The sequence below is a fragment of the Copadichromis virginalis genome, linkage group LG5 (genome assembly GCF_057382275.1).
Source record: "Copadichromis virginalis isolate Kocher_CV1m ecotype Utaka linkage group LG5, C_Virginalis_male_GT1.1, whole genome shotgun sequence".
Classification (NCBI taxonomy): Eukaryota; Metazoa; Chordata; class Actinopteri; order Cichliformes; family Cichlidae; genus Copadichromis; species Copadichromis virginalis.
The window spans coordinates 28,006,728-28,028,974 of NC_140622.1; the positions used below are offsets into that span (position 1 = coordinate 28,006,728).

At 37.9% G+C, this 22,247-nt stretch overlaps 1 protein-coding gene across 3 annotated transcripts in view; it reads left to right on the forward strand.

The window, feature by feature from the left end:
- Positions 1–326: 326 nt before the first annotated feature.
- Positions 327–22,247, forward strand: part of mtss1 (MTSS I-BAR domain containing 1) — a 72,510-nt gene continuing 50,589 nt past the window's right edge. For 2 of the 3 annotated variants that reach the window (XM_085457221.1, XM_085457222.1), the window contains exon 1: positions 330–1,168. In XM_085457221.1, coding sequence (XP_085313347.1) covers positions 1,097–1,168 — 72 coding nt within the window. In that variant the 5' untranslated portion in view covers positions 330–1,096. Of the gene's footprint in view, positions 1,169–22,247 lie in introns of all 3 variants that reach the window. The other variant, XM_085457220.1, reaches the window with a different exon arrangement.

Sequence of the window (22,247 nt, forward strand, 5' to 3'; positions counted from 1 at the left end):
AAAATAAGAAACAAAAAGTGCCTTTTAGAATTTATTAAATATACTGTTTAACGTTACATGTATAGATTTCAATGGGAACTGGAAATGTCCATCTCAAAATTTTGAGCACATGTTCCCCAGCCAGTAAAAACATGAAAGAAGCAAATAAGAAAACAGCAAGTGCTTTGTGAGTTTGGTCCTTTTTAAATTATAACTCGCCGAAACGTGAAAACGCAATTTCGAAATGACAGAAAAATTAAAACTAATAAAAAAAACTACAGTGACTGAAATTTTAGATTGATGGCTTTTATTGTGAAACTCTTGACGGGATGTGGGCGCTGTCACTTCGGCTACCTTGATGCGCAGTTCGCGGACGCGCTCATTCACTTCAGGTTAGGACTCCCACTGGAGTAAGGAGAGAAGGACGGGGCAGCGTCTGTCGTTAAAACTCGCAGGAGGAAAACGTAAATCACTCGGATACACTCCTGGAAACAACGACTTTCAGAACGTTAAACCTGAGCAGCACATCAGCTGAAAGCCGCGTCGGTTTATTTTTGGGCCAACGGATTGATCCCGGACTGTGTGCGCGCGCGTGTTTTCCTTTGGATGCACATACACACACAAACACGCGCGCGCAGTCACACAGGTTGCTAGCGGAGTTAGCCGGGTTTGCTAGCTCGCTGTGGTTAGCTGGGCTTTCCGTCCGCAGGGAGTGAACGCAGAGCGGGGTTAAAGTTTAGAAACAGTGCCCGACATTTTCCAGACAGAAGGCTGCTGGTTCAGGCATGATGTGTGGGTTTTTCGGAGGTTTGTCAAGTTGGCCGGCTGGTAGCATTGGCTGACTGAAGCCCAGCATTAGTACCTCGGATTGGACTCATGTGTGTTCCCCCCTTCTTCCTTTTCCACTGCTGTTTTTAAACAGTTTTTTTTTTAAAAAGCGGACTTTGCCCTCGGGGTGTTGTAACTCCGCTCCCTATATTAAATAAAAGCCTCAATTGATTCTTCTTTTGGAGTTTCTCAACACTTTGCTGGAAGTTTTTATTTCTTTCTCTTCAAGGAGGAGGTAAAAAAAAGTTGTTGTGAAGTTGAGAAGGATTTTTCCAAGCCTGTGGAAAAAATGGATGCGGGAATAGAGAAAGAATGCAGCGCCTTGGGAGGGCTCTTCCAGCTCATCATGAACGACATGAAGGTAAAAAAAACCGGACATACAAGTCATCTCATTACATGTCGCTACATCTTTTTTTTTTTTTAATCAAGCTGTTTTTTTCCCTTTATTTTTTGCATACTTATCCCAATATATTGGGTTACCTGTAATATCAGACTTCAAAAGTCATATCTGCTTCATATTAAGTAACTTCATGGCAGCAGCCTGTAATATTGTAAGCCTGTTATAATATTGTATTGAAGATTTGACCCTTGCAATGCTGATTTGGCAGTTCTATTTATTCTCCGTGAGACTTACACTTAAAAAAAAAAAAATATATATATTAAAAAAAAAAAAAAAAAAAAAAAAAAAAAAAATATATATATATATATATATATATATATATATATAAATAAATAAATTATGACTGTCATGAACTATTGATTGGGACAGATTTGGACATAACATCTAAAAAATGCATAAACAAAGTGGAATTTAAAATATAGAGTCTCAGGAAAGCACGAGTAAGCTTGAAATTTAGGTTATTAAAGGCTTGACATGGGATTTCTGGATGTGCAGTGCTGCTGATGTTGATTAGGTAATGAATGAGCAGAGGTTAAAACTGGAAGTGGGCCATCTGAGAGGGTAAGAGAGCTGGATGGGGGTGGATTTTACCAGCTGTGCACCCTTTGATGTTTGTCAAGCACTCTGCCCTTTTGCTGCCTGTCTGTCTGAGTTCCACTGCTCTCAGATGTTCATAGTTAGCAGCTTCTCTTTTCCAATCTCATCTCTTTTTTTTCTTCCCCCCCTTGGTCCAGAATAGGCAGCAAATGGCTCTGGTTCTACTGGCCTTTCACGTACTGGCACTGGCATGGGCATGGGTGATTTTTACTGATCAGGTTTAGCCATTTGTTGACATTTTGGAATCAGTTAATCAGACTTTGGGAGTTTTTAAATTTTACTTTTCACTGTGGATTTCCTTTAAACTCAGCTTATAAAAATAGATGCATAAATATGATCTGAAGTAAACTCAGCCTGCTGTGCTTGTTTGGGCTTTTAGGTCATGCCAAAATGAAGGTAATGTATGCAATGCATTAAAAACATAGGATAATACCATTGTGCTATGTTTAAGAAAAAAAATGTGTCCGGTCCGATTGGTGTGCCAAAATGTCTATATTTGGGTAAGGTTGGGTTGAGTACAGTGGGTCGTCTACCAATGGGAAGGTCAGCTGATCGATCCCTAGCTCTTCCTGTAGAAAGGAGTACCATTATATAAGTACCAGTCTGTTTACCAAATCACCAAGATTTTTCTAACTTTTTTTAAGTGACCTTTAATTTACAGAAAAATCCATAGCTTACTGTTAAGTAAGGTAACTTTGGCAGTCTTCTAGAGCAGTTTATGTTTCTCATTTACATTTTTACCATAGAATTACAGATTAAAAGATGGAACTGTATACTGGGAGGCATATTGAGCCATGTTGTTGGACCAGGAGGTGACCATGAAGGGAGTAATGGATGTATATTCAGTCCTGTTCTTGGTTTTTATAGGGATGATCTCTGTACTTTTGAGCATGGCTGTGTACTTGAGTGTACCTGTTATTAATTATTTATTTTTAAGCCCAAATGTCCTTGTTCTTGATATATTTCTTCAATAACAACTTTTTTTTTTCTTTGTCAGTATTTGCTATTATGTATTGTCAGAGGGGGTGGTAAGAAGTAAGATTAATAGGTTAGCAAGGTATTCTAAAGCTTAAAGTCAGAGTTTTCTGTGTCATGGAAGTTGCTCTCTCCTTACCTGGCTAAATCACCATCATAACTTCTGCTGAACATATAACCAGAGCAGGTTATGTTCAGTCTGGTTTGAAATCGCATGCAAGCTCCAGGTTTTCACTGTTTCCTTTATTCATAGCACGTTTTGTGTGCAATATAGATTGTTTGTTGGGGAAATGTTAAAATGTGCAGCCTGATGAATAAAGACTGCTTTGTATTCTCACTGTGATGTGCAGGATTCAGCTGGTGATGCAAAAATGTGTACATATTTTAATACTTCATTCTGCAGGTGCTAGAACACAGAACAAACAGCAAGAATACCAAGTCAGTCGGTCAAATTAATTAATTGTCTACTTTATTATTCTATGGGACAGTAACATTTAATGTTTAAATGTGTCTGGTTAATGTACCGGAACGCTAATGCGCCACCATCTTGTTAAAAGCACATACTCAGCCATAAAATAATAATGAAAACTGAAACGTTTTACTAGAGTATTGATTTTCTCCAGTAGCTTGTCTTATTTGTAACAGCGTTGCATTTTATTGTTATACATTTTTATGTTTCTTATAGGTCATCATTATGTAGATAATATTGTGGTAGGTGGCACTCATAGGGATCATTTTGTTATATGACATGTGAGCGCGCACAGAGCCTGAAGCAGATGCTTAACAGAGGAAGTTGAAAACCACCGTTGTGTTACCTGCCATCTCCAACTGGGGGTTTTAGCTTTTGTCAAGCCTGGTAATGCAAAAGAAGGTTGTTTGTGTTGAACTTGCTTCACTGTATCTTTATGCGTGCTCAATCATCCAGATAACTCATCCAAGTGACTTCTTCGCTACGTGCAGATGAACAGAAGCAACTTGTTGGGATTCCTTCATTGTACACTTTTCTGGTGTCCTGTTACGAAAACAACCTACAGCAGATGATTCAGTCTTCAGAAATACAGCGATATTGTGTAACAATGGATCTTCGGGTGACTCACGGAAGCTATAGCAGCTCTACTTTGAGCTGTTTTTATTTTTCTCAACATTGTAATGCACATTCTTGGACTGAATAATACACCTCTGATTGAAGCAGACCTTCATCTCTAATAGAGGGGTCATGTTGCTGTAGTGAGTGAGTGTTTGTTGTCTGTTACTGGATCTCTGTGTGATGAAGAGTCTGAGGAAAATTAGTTAAACGTTTTGCGCGTAACATGATGGAACTTGCAGACGTCCTGTGGTGAGAACAGCAAGCAGTACACATGAGTCACTTCTGCTGTCAGATAACAAGGAAGAGGAATGGTTATGATCGAGTGTATGTGCGTGTGTGGCATCATATCCTGGTTCACCAACATGGCACAGACCCAATAGGGGCACTGCTACCATCTGACACACACACACACACACACACACACACACACACACACACACACACACACACACACACACACACACAGTCATGTCTAATTAAGTAGAGTCTCTCTTCAGATAAATCTCTCCTCCGGGCATCATAACGTGCCTGTGAAGATTTCACACTTCTGAATTAACCAATAGGCAGGGAGGCACAGATGCTTTTAGCAGATTGTAGGTCATTTTGTGATGCACTGATCCAACTTCTTCCAGTTCTGTTACTAAGTACTGATCCAGTACCGGTGTTAATAGTCAGGATTATCCCTATGTAGATTATGCTTTTCATCAGACTTTAAGGAAGAACATGAGAATATTATTTCCTGTGTAAGAGAATAAATCAGGAACTAGCAGGACCAGGATGGATTAAATAAAAACAAATATAACCGCGTATTTACATTATTTACCTAATTTATTTACACTAGTGTCAATTCAGCTCTGTGTGAGAGTTTTATACTGGATGCTGTTGTCATTTAATGTTAGCACATCTCACTTATGTGTTTAGACGAAACTTCTCTCCCTCTTCGGCACTTGTACAAATGGGACTTAAGAGTTGATTGGTGCAGTAGTAGTCCTGCATTTCCTCTCCCCATTGGACGGCTAGGAAAAAAAGTGACAGTGCTTCAACTCATGGTGGCCAGGAAAAAAATTACATAATGGAAAGGAGAAACCAGTTCAGTTAATCTAGTTACAGTCTGGATTATTAAGTAGATATTAATGGTAAATATAACTTCATTTTTTCCCCCCATGGACTCCTCAGAAAAAGGTGATGGGTGTGTCATGACATAGCCCAGCAGAGTGAATCATAATAGCACCAACAGCCCTCTTTTCTTCCAGGCTATTGTCCACACATGTCCTGATGTGGTTATGCGTTGCTCCAGTGGAGTGGTTATTCTTACACTTATTCTTCTTTCTTACAGCAAAAATCTTAAACACAATTATTTTGCGAAATATTGGGTTATGGATTATTTGATTGATATTAATTACTCACTGACTTTGGAGAAATTGTGGATTGATTGAACTCTTCATTGCATTTAAGTGGATTTCCTTGAAGTTTATTTATAATTTTTATGAAAACGAGAAAATAAATGAATATAAGCTTAATTAAATTTGTCTGCCAGGGCGTTAACTTTGACCTCCACAGAATAGCAAAAGCAAAGGAAAGGGTGTCATGAAAGTTAGAGTTAAAAAATTGCACAGCACAAACTTGCATACAGCAATTTAATTTCTATATTTAAATACAGCTTAACTGTGCTAGGTAGTGGCATTGTTATCTGCTTTACATTTGGCCATCATCGTTTAAAATTAAGAGAGAGAGAGCAAGGGCTGCAGCATTGGAAGCTTTGACTAACATGCACACCCACACCCAGGACCGGATGTTGCCTAATTTAAATGGACTATGGATTGCAGTGAAATATGTGGTTGATGTTTCACCATCATCTCAAAAATGTGTTGGATTGTGCGTTTTCCCCACATTATTACAATGCTGAATCAAGCTTAATGAACTTTTAGATCCGAATGCTCCTTCAGTTCCCATTGGTAAACGAACACCGAGACGCTGCTGAGAGTTAAAGTGTCTTTCTCTCTCACCTCCAATAAAATAAACGGTGTATGTTCTTTAGGTGTTTAGGTGACATTAGGGCTGCCACAAACGATTATTTTGATAGTCGACTAGTCACCGATTATTTATGCGATTAGTCGACTAATCAGATCATCATCCATTGAACTTAAAACGTACAGCTTATTGCACCAGCAGCATATGCTCTTATATAACTATCATTAGCTTACAGCTTTAAGCTTTTAAGGTGCTAACTAAAAATAAAGACAAGATGATAGTTTATTCAATTTTAATGAAATTTGCAGATTGTTTCGGTAAAGTTTAATAAACTCCTTGCTATCTAAAATATAACAGGACACCGGAGAATATTCTCAAGCATCTCACACTTCTGATAATCAGCTGTCTGCTTGACGTTTATTCAGCTGTGTAAAAACTATAACTTTAATCTCAGCCAAACAGATTTACTCAGGAACAAATAAAATACTAAAAAAAAAAAAAAAAAAAAGCCAAACAACAACATTTTTAATTTATCTAAGTGACTCATATATATTTAACCTGAGTAGCGAAAGACAGCAGTGGGTTTGAAAACAATTTTCCGGGAGTCCGGTGTTCTCACGGCGCTAGTGACCTAGCCCCCGGCTAGCTATCGAGCTAGTGGGTAACAGACGTCTCCGAAAACGTCAGAGCGCTTTTGAAAATATGTGGTGTCCTGATAAACTGAGCCGATATTTGAGGTTTACACAGCTACATTCTCGCCTGAAAATATGTTAAACGTTTATTTTGTGACCCAGAAAGAATAATAAGAGTAATATTAAAACTAACTAGCTGCCGCCATTGTTGGAAACTGAGCAGGGCCGCGCTATGAATTCTGGGACACAGCTTCCTCTTCGGGGTTTAACGGCAGCTGGCATCCTTGTACATGCAGTGCTGCCATCTTCTGTTTCAGTCCGTTATTACACTCTTAAATCCTACTACTCATTCCTGCGTCTTTTGCGATCTTACAAAGCTTCAAACGACGCGTCGACTATTGAATCAGTCGTCGACGATTTTGATAGTTGACGTAATCGTGACTAGTCGACCAATCGTGGCAGCCCTAGGTGACATCCATAGATTGGGGGGGGGGGGAGGGGAGATTCGAGGTTGAGCAAGTTATGGCCAGGCTAACATAAAAAAATTAGCACAGGGGAAATGGAGGATGAGGGTAATTTTTTTTTTTCTGAGTAAATGTCCATGTTGAGGGTCCTTGATGGACAGTGATAATTGGCATCATAGAAAAGAAAGGAAAAAAATAGATCAAACTTTAGCCAAGAAATCATCTGAGATGATATAAGATTAATAGTTCAAGTGTTTCCTTGTCGTTTGGATTATTTGGTATCAGTAAAGTCCCAATCCTAAGTTTAATGCTCACTTAGAAATTTTAGTCTGACGAAGGGGGAATATTTTCTGAAGTGTTCTAATAGCACGAGTAAAAAAGCTGGAGAGTCAGAGTATAACTGTTGAATAGTTTTGCGAACTTGTGTCTGACAGAGCTCGGCAGAATGTTTACATCATCAGTTAACACACGGACTGTCTTAACAGCATGTGTGGAAATGCGTCCAAGAGCTAAAGAGGCTCTCAGTGTTCATTCATTTAAGACTCCTTAGCAAGCAGACTTTCTGTGCTGTCTTAAATTGAGACTCCAGTCCACAGCTCTATAAGATAATTACATTATCTTATAGAGCTTACAAGTGGTCAGCTGTGTTTTAATCTCAACTCATCATCTCATTATTATATTCTCCTCCAACTTCCTCTTTGATGCAAAGACATGTTACCTATCAGAAGAAAATCCATGCTGCTGCAGCTTCATTAGACCTTTGAGTTCTCCTGGAGAGAGACAGACGGATTATTGATTTCTGTCTCGGCTATATCAGGAGTGGCGTTATGAGTCATCGACCTCCCACACTCATCTGTTTTTGCTCACATCTATCCTTCCATCCTGACATCCTTGGTACTTCTGTTTTCATGCTCTGACTGTATCCCCCCCGTCTTTATTGGTGACGTCACACTGCATTTGTCACATTGCTCATATAACGTTTATGGTTCCTCATAGTTTAGTGTGTGTGGGAGCGGCTGATTTCAGGGAAGTCTTAGTGTTGTTGACAGGATTATAGGCAGCCTCAGGTGAATGTGGGCGAGGACACACACTCTTAATGAGCATGCGTTTCTTCAGAACTGGCCAAACAAACTCACATGTAAAGGTGTGTCATCTGTGTGGTTATGTTGTGAGGGAAGGAGGAAGAATAATTAAAATGAGAGCAAATACAGAACTGAAGGAGGGACATTAGAAATAACAGGTTGAGAAATGGATAATTAGGAAAACAGAAGACAAAGAAGAAAAAGAAAAAAGTAAATGAAAGAAGAGATGTGCCTCAGGTGATGTTTTAAAGTTGAGACAATGAACAAAGACCTGAGCCTCCTCCCTGGATAAAATGATCAAACAAAGTAAAGCTACATGCATTCAGGTGCTTTTAAATCGATCATTGTCATCAGTAAGCTGCCCTCTAGCGCATTAAAAAACAGTAAAATCCTGCTGAGAAAAGCTTAGTGCTCACCAGCTTTACACTGTTATGATTTTTCTTCTGAGCATATGATAGATTAGTGTGCAGAGTTCATTGCAGCTCTGAACTTTTCCAGATATTACTTAATGGAGCTGTAAGGAGAAAATGAACAAACTGCACACATTAAAGAGTGCTAGCTTCCTGAGTACAAGGGTAAAATGATGTTTTGTGCCAATGTGAGAATAAGCTAGCTAATTGAAGCTAAATGTAGTGTCAAGTTTCCTTCTTTGCCAAAAACCAGTGTATTTTTCAGGACTAAGAAATGTCTAACTGCGTGTTGAGCTGGGGAATTGATAAGATTTTAATTTCATGAACAATTTGGTCTTTCATCAATTATGAAAACTAGATAATCAGGATAAAAAAAACAATACTTTTTATGTTTTCTTTTAATATCCCTTTACAGTTGTGCCCTGTTCTAGTTCAGCTAAAATGTCAGGAAGGTTGTCTGCAGCTGACTTTGTCTTGAGGATTACCTGTTCTAATTTTGTCAGCACATGACTGAAGTGTTGGTTGGGTGTATGCTCTTCGTTGCTGTCTTCATGGCTACCATGCAAATCCCTGTGAATCCCTGTGAGCAGTCTAGACCTCTCTTTCCCCCGTCTGTCGTTTATCTCCTTTAAAAAAACCTCTTGATAAAATTAAAACTGTAAATATACATGTAATTTAAAAGTTAAGTAAATTTTAAATTTCAGTAATTATATGATATTGAAGTTAATAAATAACTGAACAAATGAACAACATTGAAAATATTGACTAAAAATAATAAACATACACCTTAATAAAAAGGTTTTAATGTTATTATCCAGGGCTTTTATTCATGTGGTCTACTTCTGTTCAAGCTGTCCTTTATGAGGCACTAAGATGTGTTAAACATTCTGGCCTAGCGTATTGTATTTCTTAATTACTGAACTTACAAGTGGACAGATATTAGCTGCAGTATTAAGGTATGACATTAACCTTATTTATTATCTCTTTGTCAAACTTCCTGTTTTGTTTTATGTGTAAAATGGTTAAAGGCAGCAGTAAGATAATAAGTTTATAACTTTTCTATTAAAAAAAAAGAAGAAAGATTATTAGGCTCTGTGGAAGGTCACCTTAGGTCATGTAGGCTGCTGAGCTTGCAATACACTGGTTTAAACCCTGAGTAAACTAACCTAGCCTCATTGCCTTAACTATATTCAAACCAATAATGCTTAAGCATACAATCACCCCTGAAGGCAAATTTGAGCAGGAAAAGTCCTGTGAAGACAAACTGATCATGCCCGTCTTATTCATTTAAACAGACTACATTTCTCAGATTTTACTGCAACCTTTCAGATCAGGCTGATCTGTTCTAACGTGCAGAAACGCAACCTCACGAGGATCCAGCTGGTGAATCACGATACAGCAACAGACTTGACTGTGCATGGAGTTCAGCTTAAAAGAGGGTGTTGGATTTAACTTACAAACACCTGGATATCATTACATACATTACCTATGAACAGTAGTCATTACATACTTATTTGGTAGTTCTTGATGCAGAACCTTTAATTAGTTGCAGGAAAAGAGTTGAAAGTTTCTTTCAAGAACTGGAAATTTTCATCTTTTTTGTTTTTGTAGCTCTGTAATGCTTAATGTTTTTTATGAGATGTGGAGAAATGGATGCCTAATCAGAAGGAGATTAAGTGGCAAGACTGAAGAGAAAGAGATACTCAAATCATATGCAAAGAAATGGTCACATGGAGATCTGCTGTCCTTTACTTCCTCTTCTCCACCCTAACGGGAACCCCTGTCAGCACTTTGGAAAACGACAACTGAAGATTAAGGAAAGAGCCAAGAAAATTACTTAACTGCTGGTTTGAGAACATGAAGTGATGAAATATTGAGCATTTCAACATGAAACTACAAGGAGCCACATATTCAGAAAACATTCAAGGCATCTGTTCAGTCTGTCTACAATGCATTAATGAATTTCTGTAACTAGAGTTAAAAGAAACTACAAGTACATCAACTAATGGGCCTAAAATAATATAGTAAAGAGTTTAAAGTACTACAATGTTTTTCCACAGTTTTATGTTCTGTTTGTTGCAGGGCAGCTGCAACAAACGCCTATGATATCAACCAAAGCTGACTCATAAAGTGGTAGATAACAGACTTCTTGAGCCTGGGGATTTCATCCTTTTCTGTAAATCTATAATTAGCAATTTAAAAAAAAGTACATTTACCATTTACTAAACAGGGCTGAATGGGGACAGCAACAATTATATTTTGATCTGCTATGTTATCATCTGAGCAAAAGCAGCCTGCTTAGGGTCTCATCTCACCAAAATTAAAGAACTCTTTAGACTCTTTATTCTCATTCTCATTAGACTTCGCCTGTGGTAAAAGAGAAGCCATACACAAAGGGGGGTTAGGTTTAGTCTTTCGAATTTTGGAAAGCAGATGGTTGTCCTTATTCTGCACTGCAGCCTTATGGGTCCTGGTTTGATTGATCTAACCAGGACATATCTAGTACCAACTTTTTCAGTTATGGAGAGGAGAGTTGGAGTATGACTGACTGTGAACCAGGATATTCTTTGGGGATGAAGCAGAACACTACATTTCTACATTTCCAAAATGAGAGTGATACATTCTGCACAAAGAAACTGGCCATGGACTGTGTTGGAGAGATGGAAAAATAGAAGTGCTATATCTTGGAGTCACAGCTTACCTGATATGAAAATTCAATGTTGAGATGAAGTGTCTGATGCAAAATGGCCACTGTTGTATAAATGAAGAGGAAGCACATGGATAGAGAAATATTATCTCTCATCTCTTTTAGTTCCTATTGTACTTCTAACAGTTCAGCATAATATTTTTAGTCTGGAATCAACTGACTGAGCCTGGCGGGTGCTTGTGGACCCTAAGGAGTAACCTTTTTGGCTCTTAAATATAGCAAACTACGTGAGCAACTTTATGGTATTACAAATGTTATATGAAGAAAGTAGGGAAAGATGCAGTCCAAAGAAAAAAATCATGAAACATAGGAGAGAACAACAAAGTGTACGGGAGCAAACTGAAAGAAAAAATATTTGCGTGACATCAAGGAATGTATAATAAAAGAAGAGAAAGTCCCTTTTCCCCTGCCATTTTCTTATGAAAAAGAAATTCAGATAAAAGATCAGACTGCCGAGTGTGGACCACGTAGACTTTATAGAACAAACCATTAACTCGCGTTGACACATCCTTCCATCAACCCCCACTCCTTTTTAGTCTTCTGTCTTTGAGTCAACCAGTGTTACTCAAACATAACGTCAAACAAACTATCAATGTGCTGTTTGAACAGTCTCACCCTCTCTCCCCTTTGCTTTCTGATGCCTTCAGCACAGTTCCTTTGAGTGCGCCGACTACCTCCGACATAATTGGCAGGCCAGTGGACAAAATGTCTAGTTTATATTTCCAAATATATATATTTAAGCTAACGTAGTAATTATTAAGTTAACTTCTAAGCTTCAGCTGTGCTTTATCCCAGATGAGAAAACTTTGTGGTTATGTTCTAGTTTATTTAAAAAAATTCTTTTAGTATCGCCATACCCTTCCATTATTGAATGAACAATCTCAAAAACAAACACTGATATTCCTGTGCCTTAAAAGTGCGACCAAAATAGGGTTGTGCCAGTGAATGATGGTCTTTTATTTCCAATAGCTTGCTATGAATCAGTCTTTTATTTAAAGAAAAAAAATCAAGCACATTCCATTTCTTTCTTTACAGTTTTGTGTTTTTGCTCTTCAATTAAAGCTCACTCACATCTTAGTTCGGCTCCAGTCAAGAAGACTAGGAAAGCCTGTGGCCAGCAAGACAAATCGATAGAAAGTAAAACCCTAAAGGTTTATGTGGGTGGGATTATTGAAGGGTGCATTTTTCTCCAAATTACTCAAGGTCTCTCAACCTCCATGACTGATGGCTTTGACGATCCGTCACTTCCACTGTTGTTACCATGCAGATCTCCCAAGGTGTGAACATCTGCTGCCCCTGGGACTTTATAGTTTGTGAGCTTTCGGATTATTGCTACTGATTTTTGTATCGACAGATGGTTTGCCAGATTACTTTTTGACATACTACTTTGGAAACCTGTGGTTCAGTTGATATTTATAAACGGGACAAGTTCTTTATAAAGAACACACAGAGATATAAATTGTTCAAGCAATTAAAATGTAATTTATTTAGCTGCAAACTCAGATTGAATTTTCCAGAAGGAAAAGGCTGTGTCCAAAAAGAAGCCAAGCAATATTGCAATCAAGAACAACTGGACTCTTCAAAATTTCCTAACTTCACCGTCTGCAAGTATTTTCATGCCCGAAAAATGTAATTTATTAAACAGTTTGTGTTGCATAGACTGCATAAATTGCACTATTTTGACTAAAATCCTCACCCAGCGACCGTCTCAGCTACCAGGGAAAAACGCACAGTCAACCCGCCAGACAGTGAAATTTGCCCCCTTTGTGATGCTGGTAACTTTTCCATCTTCAACCTGTGGGGACTGTGGTCGCTCAGCAGTTTCTTATAAACATAGTGGAGTTGTTTTTTTTTCTTTTTCTTTTTTTGTCAGAAGTTCAATCATGTAAGAATGTGCTACAAGTGAGCATTTAGCCATTTGTAATTCTAATAAATAATACAATACAGTTTTACATTTTTAGGTTAAGAATTGAGCATAGATACATTTTTCAAACCTGAAAAACACAAAAATTCTTTTTTGAAAAATTTATTTTAGCTGTTTTAGTATAAAATTTTCACAAATGGGTCAGTCTAACTCAAAATGTATATCTGGGTTTTCTAGATAAGTTTAAACATGCATCCAACAGATTTTTGGAGATTTATTGAACAATATAAAACAAACAAAAATAATGACGCTCAGAGTAAGAGCTCATTAGAACATTGTGTGCATTATCCAGTAGGTCAGTGAGATACTGAGAATGAAATGCAACCAAAAAGCCTACAACAATGTTTTCTGTTAATGAAATGAAGATGAAATGAAGGTAAAACTTACACATCTTAGTGGTGCGTAATCGCCAGGTTTCGCTTTCAAACTGGTTTCTGTGGAATTTCAGCCATCATATTGTTTTAGCAAATAACTTTTCCACGGTGTGACACTCAGTGATTTATGAGAAGGTGTGTATCAATAGACCCACACATGTCAAGAGTGGATTTTTCCACTAATAAAACTGTGGAATTAGAAGTAAAAGATGGGAAGGCTTGCATTAGGTGACCAGATGTTTTTTGTTTTTTTTAAGTAGATTGATGCTTTACTCAAACAGTGGTTAGTTTCCGATGATTAAGTTAACATTTAAACAGACCATTCTGCATTCTTATCCGATAATCTGAGACTTGGTGAAAGTGGCACCTCTTCTAGGTGTACTCAAAGACACTGAGGTCATAGGTAACTGTGGGTTGTTTGGGCAGTTTGCAGCAATGCTTTGTTCGGTCCTGCTGGTTTAGCAAGACAATTGGTTGATTCAGCTTCCTATGTGAAAGATGGAAACCAAACAATGCCTGTTAATCCATTTCACTAGGGTAAACATAGGGTTTTTCCCTGTACAGAACTGCCCTTTTAGGGAGTGAATATGGATGCAAGTATGATTAGTCCACATTTGAACTAATGAGTCTGTGTCACCTTACCATTTCATCAAAATGAAACTCAAATAGAAAAACTTTAATTTTTTTTAACGTCTTAAAATTTTTTTTATTACAGCTGTCTGATTTTCCTTTGGAGGATGGTCAAAGCCTCTTCAATAAAATCTCTTTAAAATTTCTTTTTTTTTTTTTTTTTTATTAGTCTTTTTTGCCTATATAAATTAATGGCATTTTTTTTGCATGTTGACTGATGGATACAAGTGAGGTTTAGCCTTAATATCATCCTTTCATTAGGTTAAGCTTGTTAACTGAAGCTCATGTGAAACCTGCTTGTCCTGGAAAATAACAGCTCCTGTCTGTCAGTAATACCCACATCTACACAAACTCTTATCAGTTTATTTGTGTTTTCTAAAAGATGGAGCATAAAAAGCACACACACAAACTATGCAGTGAGCTGCACGCATGGCTGCACAAGTGCAAGTAAGACCTAAAGTACTTAACTATATTTGTACAGCAGCAAAATGCAGTTACATGGACAGAAAGAAATTCAATGGAAAATGCTACACAGCGCAGAAGAAAAGCTTAAAGATTATTTTAAGTACTCCTTGAATTATTAAGTAGACAGTACATAGTAAATAAACCAAGCAATATATATATGCATATATATATGCATATATATGCATATATGCTTCTGTTCTTCTTAATCTCTTGTTGTTCTAGCACTTTTGCTGTGCACTGCAGAAGTATTAGCAAGTATTAGCTATTTTTCCAGACTGTTTTGGGAACGTCTCAGACTACTTGATGCCTTGATTGTACTTTCTCGGAGAGCTGGAGACATGACGGCCAAATAGTCATTCCTGTTATTATACTCTGTTCTTGTACTTCTTGGAAGTCCACCACATGGACAGAATGCATAGTTCATGCAGTGTAACGTAAAATCTCTGTTGCCGAATTCTTGCGGCAAAAAACGAACAAAACCTCAAAGACTCACAGGTCTGTCAGACTCGAGCAGACCGTAGTGAACTTGCAAGTGCAGAAAGTGTAATTGAAACACTAACTGTTCGCATAGCTTAGGGTAGCATTATGGTTAATTTACACTTTTGTGTTGAAGCATCATTTATACTTATTTATACTTATGTATGTGGTGTGTGTACATTGCTCTGCAATTTTGCCACCAAAACAATACTTGGTGCTGAGTTTGGCCTCGTCCAGTCAATTCAAATATTGGCGGTTTCTTTGGAAATGCATAGGAGGTAGGAAACGCAATCGCAGTTATTGTGGGTTTCACTGAGGTGACATGTAGTCTAATTTCTGGGGAAGTTGTGGCATAGGGTTTCAGGAGGGTTTGATTACAAAATAGTTTTGGCACTGAAGCATAACCTCTTTCAGTATTTCTGACATGGCTTTGTTATTTTGATAATCCCATTGACGTTAGTATGTTGCACCAGTAATTGTGCTTTTCACTGGTATCTGAACCTCATGTTATATCTCTGTCTGGCTGATTGAATGAATGAACCAATGAATTCAGTGGTTGGCTGACTAGTTGAATGAGTGGCTGAGTTAATCCTTGACTCTAGGAAGGTCACCAGGGCAGTATACTCACTTTCCTGAGATGTCACGTCTATCTCTCCTCTCTCTCGCTGCATCATTTCTTTGTGTTGGTCAGTAGAGCAAGTCAGGATTACCGTGGTAGGATTAGATGCTAATGGCAGGTGACTACACACACCGAGGTAATTCTATACCTATTAATGCTGCCCGGTTGACTAAGCAGATAGGATAACAGTGTGTGTTTGTATGTCTGTCTATGTATGTATGTATATGTGTTCTCTACAAGGAGAGCTTAGGCTGTGTGAATAGAGTTTACTGTGTCAGTGCCAGTGGAAGTTGCGTACAGTTTCCACTCCTTGGGCAGAGCTTAAAGCAGGTATAAAAGCTGTTTGATTAAAAGAAGTGAAGATGTATAGTAATTATCAGACACCAAACCTAACACTGATTTTAAAACAACTCAGGGATTAAATTTAGGTTTCAACATTGGGGGAATTCCCCTTTAAATGTTTCCTTTAATCTTATTTATAGACTTTAGGGGAGGGATACTACCGATTGGAAGTACAGTATGTCCTATTCTTACCTCACATTGTGCTTTGTCATCCTTTTTTCTGTCTTTATTTTTTCTTCTTTTTTTTCTTTTTTTCTTGATCCCCTCTGTCCCATCACGTCACCACCTCAGCACTGGTCACAAGTTGAACAGATTTTTTTAAACGGTATTTACATAAACATATTATAAGCCACTTAACCAAGAAATGTATGTTTGAACTAATGGTTCACCTTGGCTTTACCTATATAATGTTCTTGAGGATTCACATCGTAAGCGTTGGCTTCAGTGGGACTTACGTTTGAACTAATCGTTCCAGAGTCAGTCGTTTTTTGCTGAGGTGTTTCCTCATTGATTAATTTGCATTTTAGCTAACTGAATGGCTTGGAGTTTGCACGTTTGAACCTGCTCCATCTGTCTGCCACTTTTCTGTTGGAACACCTGAATTATCCCAATGAGGAACAGTGAAGGATATTTCTGTTCTGTTCTTTTCTATTCTATCTGTGTACATTGGCAAGAGTTTCATTCACATCTAAGGGAGATTTTTAGTCTACCTTTGCAGCACTTATTGCCAGTTGTTGTACCTGCTAGATTTTCAGGTATGTTGATATTGTTTACAATACCTGCAATTCAGAACTGAAATTCAAGCCCTGCAACCAGGTCAATAATTTATTTAGGATTTTCTTTAAAAAAAATTGTAGACAAATATTTATTCATATATAAAAATAGATTCTTATATAAACACAAACATTTACTAAGAGTACCTTGAGTTTTAACTATCAGAGCTTTTTTTTTTTTTTTTAACTGTAGATACCCATTACCAGCTGTCTTCTCTGCATCTTTCCCCTTTTCCTCTGGTAGAGTCGGACTCATCCAGAGGAAACATTCCTGTTTACCCTCAACTTTCTCAAGATGTTTGTCCAGTCAAGAAATCTTTTGGCTAATCTGCTGAATTTGTATGTGAGGGGAAACAGTCAATATTTCAGGACATCTGGTGAAATCAGGAAAGAAAATGTAAACACATAGCAAACAACAGCTACCCAGTGCTTGATTTCCTGTTCCAGATGTTGCTCATTGGTTTTGTAAGCAGATAGATAAATGTAAAAAGCTAATTAAAAGCTAAATCAGCATACAAAGGGCTGTTGTTTCCATGTTATATTTCGTCAAATGCAGTTCCCCTTGTTTTCAACGTAATTCATTTCAATTTGGACTGAAAGTGGACTACGAATGGAAACCAGAAAGCTTCCAAATCAAGGATCTTTCACACAGATGGCTCATATTTCTACGCTGTGATATTCCCATGTGCTTAACAACAGCAGTGTAAAGAGTTACCATTTTGTTTAATTAAATTTGCCACTCTTGGAAAGGTTTTGGGAGCTTCAATAGGTGCATCTCTTTTGATGTTTTAGAAATGGACAATTTCTTATTTGGATTTAAACTGAAAAAAGACCCAAATGGCATTTTGGAGTAACAGTAAATACCACTAACATTTCCATTTGCATTTTCAACTAACACTCCAGAAATGTAGTAGAGTTAAAATGTAAAAATAGCTGTCCAGCCAGATGAGAGTAGACAGTTGTTTCATCGGCAGCTGTCTCGGGGAACCCGCTGGACATCATCAGTGACCCTTGTGGGTCCTGGGACCCTAATTTAGCAACCACTTCTCGAAACCTCTTAGTATCAAGCTGCAGTGGACCCTGATACTCTGGCTGCCTGCGGTCTCTTCAGCCCTGCCTGCTGCAGAACCAGTGCTGGAATATTTTGTCTGCAACCGACTGTGACATTCCTGGCAGTCACAACAAAGCCAGGCAGAATTTTAGGTTTAGCCGAGAGGTGGCAGGGGAACAAGAAGAGGCCTCCAAGAGCTGCACAGACTGAAATACAAGCAGCAGGATGTGCTTTTTATGGTACGCATTCTTGGTTTGTAGCTTGACGTTCTTGTCCAGGATGACGCTTAGTGTCTGCTCAACTTTAAAAAGGAGTCCAAGTTTAATTAGTACGGATTACCAAGATTTGTAGGCAGTATAAAAGAAAGACTAGATTTGACTTCAGCACATTGGTCATAATTTCTACTTTGAAATTCAAGCAAATTTTAACATAATCTATGGGAAAGAAATGTCAGTTTGACCAGATTAAATTTATATGAACGCTAATAAACCTGGGTAAGCATATGTGAACCCAAAAATGATCAGAGATTTGCAGCAACACAATTCAACAACCATACAGTACAAAACATGCATATACCCAGGCACAAGAGGTTAGACCTCATGCTATTAGATGTTAGAAATTAATTTCACATCAATTTCAGTGTTTCCCACAGATTTAGTATCGTTTCTTAAATTAACTATCAAATAATATAATTTATAAGTTTCCCTTTGAATATTTTGCCATGTGAAACTCAAAATCTATTGCTTTGGACTGCCTGACCAGGCTGGTCCTAAATTTGCAGAGTATCTCCAGAGCATGCAATGGACTACTGCCTTATTACAAGTCAGTGTTGTTGTACTCTGTCTAGTCAGTGGAGGGAATCGTCACTGGGAATAAATCTGAATAATGTAGAGCATAGGTCTTCAGTTAAAATTTAAGGAGGTCCATTTGGAGAAAATGTCCTCAAACAAATATCCAAAATGAGAGACACAGCACTACTCTGGAATCAACAGGGTAGTTGGAGCCATTTTTCTGGAGAGCTTATGGTAAATATTAGGGATGTTCTTGATGATCAATTTATTAGTTGATTAAACTTGGAAAATATAAAAGCAGAAAAGCCTCAGAAAACATTTAGAACTGAGCACAATCAAATGGACATGTTTAAACATTGGCCATATATATTGTTGCTTAAAAAAACTTTCATTAAATTTAAAACAATTTGATAACAAAATTGTAGTGTTTTAAAATGTTTTAAATGTCTCTGAAATGAGTGTCACACAATGCCACGCCTATGGAGAAAACGGTTAGGCAGCACTTCAGTCAAGTGGTTATATCGTTTTACTTTGACAAAGGCGACATACGACTGCTTGTTTTTGACATTAAGGTATTCCAGAAACAGTGCTGCTTTGCTCAGCTGCCATCTGCTTGCTTTGTACCTTGTTCATTTCCAACCTCCCATCACTGAAAGAGGGAAGGGTGTGGTTGCCCATCAGTGCTACAGCCCTGGTTAATCAAAGCTGCATTAAAACATTGTTAAACCAACTGGTTACTGCTGTTATACTTTAATATAAATAAATATATCAAGTTGTTTCTCCACAGATCAACTCTGTACTGTGTTAATGCCAATGCTGATAGAGATAGGATAATTAAAGTTGACTTAATTTAAAAACGTACTCGCATATATATATATATATATATATATATATATATATATATATTTATTTATTAGAGCTGGGCGATATGAGATTTTTTCATATCACGATATGTTTTTTTAATTTCAGGCGATAACGATATCTATCACGATATAAGCCAAATAACTATATTTGTAAGATTTAAATGTGCCGTTGCTCACAAGTAAAATGTGAAATAATCAGCAGCTTGTTTTTATTTAAATATTTATTTCCCATAATAAGTTCAACAGGGTAGATGTACTTAAGGAACATGAGACTTTTTCAGATAAATAAAGGCAAATATTGCAAACTACACAAAAGGCAGCCGCTAAAGCGTTTAAGTTTCAAAATAGAACAAACGAAACAGACTACTAAATTGTCAATTCCACTTAGAAACAAAATATTAATTCTAAAAATAAATCTTAGTTTGTTTTACAGAATAACAGACAAAACTGACTAACTTTTGTCAATATCAAATAAACTGAGAACTAAAAGGAAATTCTCAATCTCTCCTTGTTGTATAGCTGAGCTTTTCAAACAGTTTTAACAGTTACTTTAGTCTGACAAAAGCCGAATGACGAATTAGCGCTTCCAGTCAGAGACTGAGGCTACGTCCACACGTACACGGGTATTTTTGAAAACGGAGATTTTCCGTTTTCGTTTTAAAAAATAATCCCGTCCACACATAAAGGCAGAAATGAAGGAAAACGCTGCTATGAACATGCCAAAGCAGCAGGTGGCGCTAGATTCCTAACCGTGCAGAAATGTTGGCCAATCAGAAGTCTAGAAGCCTCGGTGGGAAAAAGTAAACAAAGCTGCGGCATAGAAGCAGAACCGAGTCGTATGTGTGGACGGACAGTAACTGTGTGTATATGTAAGCATTTAAACACTGCAGAGAGTAGAATTAACAGTATTGTAGAAATTCATTTCACCGAAACAATAACGTGGCGCACAGCGTGACACATGCACCAGTTTATTGTATTTCCAGACTTGCTTTCGGCACAATTTACAGTGCACGCTACTGTTTTTTGTCAGACTTGAAATAGCCGAAATACCTTCACACTACGGAACTTTTATGGCTCTTCCGTTCGACAATCTCTCCGGCATTGGAACCATCATCGGTTTTCTCTTCGGTCACGCTCGGTTGATTTTTCTAGTCGGCACACTCATTTCCTCCATTACCCGCTGGCTGCTTCCCAAACAAACACACGTGCGGCTTGGCACTTGTGCTGTACGTAACAAGTCACGCGACGTGACGCTGCGGCTGTGATTGGTTCGGCTCTGCGCTACTTAGTTTGGATTGGCTGACCTTTTTTTTTATTTTTTTATTTTTATTTTAAGAGGACAAGAGCGGCGAGGTCTATCGCGATAGCTTAATTTCTCTATCGAGTAAAAGTTATATCGCGATACATATCGTTATCGTTCTATCGCCCAGCTCTAATATATATGTTAGTATATATAAGTTTTCAAATTAAGTCAACTTTAATTATCCTAAGTTATATAAGCTTTTTCTTAAACCCCAGTACAAATTTACTCCAAGTTCATCCTATCACTCCTCCACCCACAAGTCAGAAATGGATTTGGAGTGTAGTCTTTCCTTTTCTCTTAATTTTCGTAATTTTCTATTCATCACAGGCTCGCTGTTAGATGTTCACCAGAGACATTCTGCCCACCACCTGCAGTATTTCATCATGCACAGCTAAATCCCTGCAGCTAGTAAACCTGTCAGCCCCATGCTGCGTGCATACTTGGCTAGCTGTAAAGCGGGGGCTGGCTAACGGCTTTAGCAGTGTAGAGCTAAGAGGCTAATGTTGTTGTGTTAGGGGTTAAATCGGTATTATCCTCTCCTTGGTGGACCAGCAGAGACAGAGGACAGACAGGGTGACTGGGTTCATGAAAATAAAGAGAGAGAAAGTGGAATCGGACCTCTGTTCGAGCAGGGCTTTCCTGTGTTTTAATTCAATAACCAGGACACTGCACCAGCAGCTGTTCCTTCAGATATAACCCAAGGTCAGAGCCTACATGAACCAGCGTTACATTACATAATCATTCAGCCGCTTTTACAAAATGTAGATAAAGAAGTAGCTTTGACCCCTCAACGGTAAATGCCAACAAGATATGTTAATAATTAATCTTTTTTCCAGCTCCAAAACAATGTTCTCTTTATTTTTCTTTTTTGTTACAGAGACCTGCTGTGATACTAGTGTTAAATTTAAAAGCTGTTTTACTCACTTTGAAGAAATGCCTGAGCAATTATTCTTGTGTCTTAATCAACATCAAGTTAGACTTAAACATCACTTTCCCAACTTTGGAAGTTAAATATAAAAGGTTGAACTGAAATGATGTGAGTGGAGTTGACTGCAACATGTTATGGTAGCGCAAATGCAATAAAAGTTTCCTAATAAGTGTTAAACAGGGCAGGGATAGCTCAGTAGGTAGAGTGGTGGCCCCATGATCGGAAGGTCGGGGGTTCGATTCCCCTGAACAGCTACCCTGAGGTACCCCTGAGCAAGGTACCGTCCCTACACACTGCTCCCCGGGCGCCCAGTGGCTGCCCACTGCTTCACTGAGTGAATGGGTTAAATGCAGAGAGGGATTTTCCCCACGGGGACCAATAAAGTACACTTTCTTCTTCTTCTTCTTAAACTAAAAGTACTGACAATGACACAGAGAGAATGAAGTCGACAGGGAGATTTTTTTTTTTTTGTTTGCCACACTTTAACAGTTTGTTATTTAAGTCACAAACAAATATACAAACTGCAAAAAAAATTAAACTAAAAATTTTAAGAAATTATACAAAAAGTTAAATTG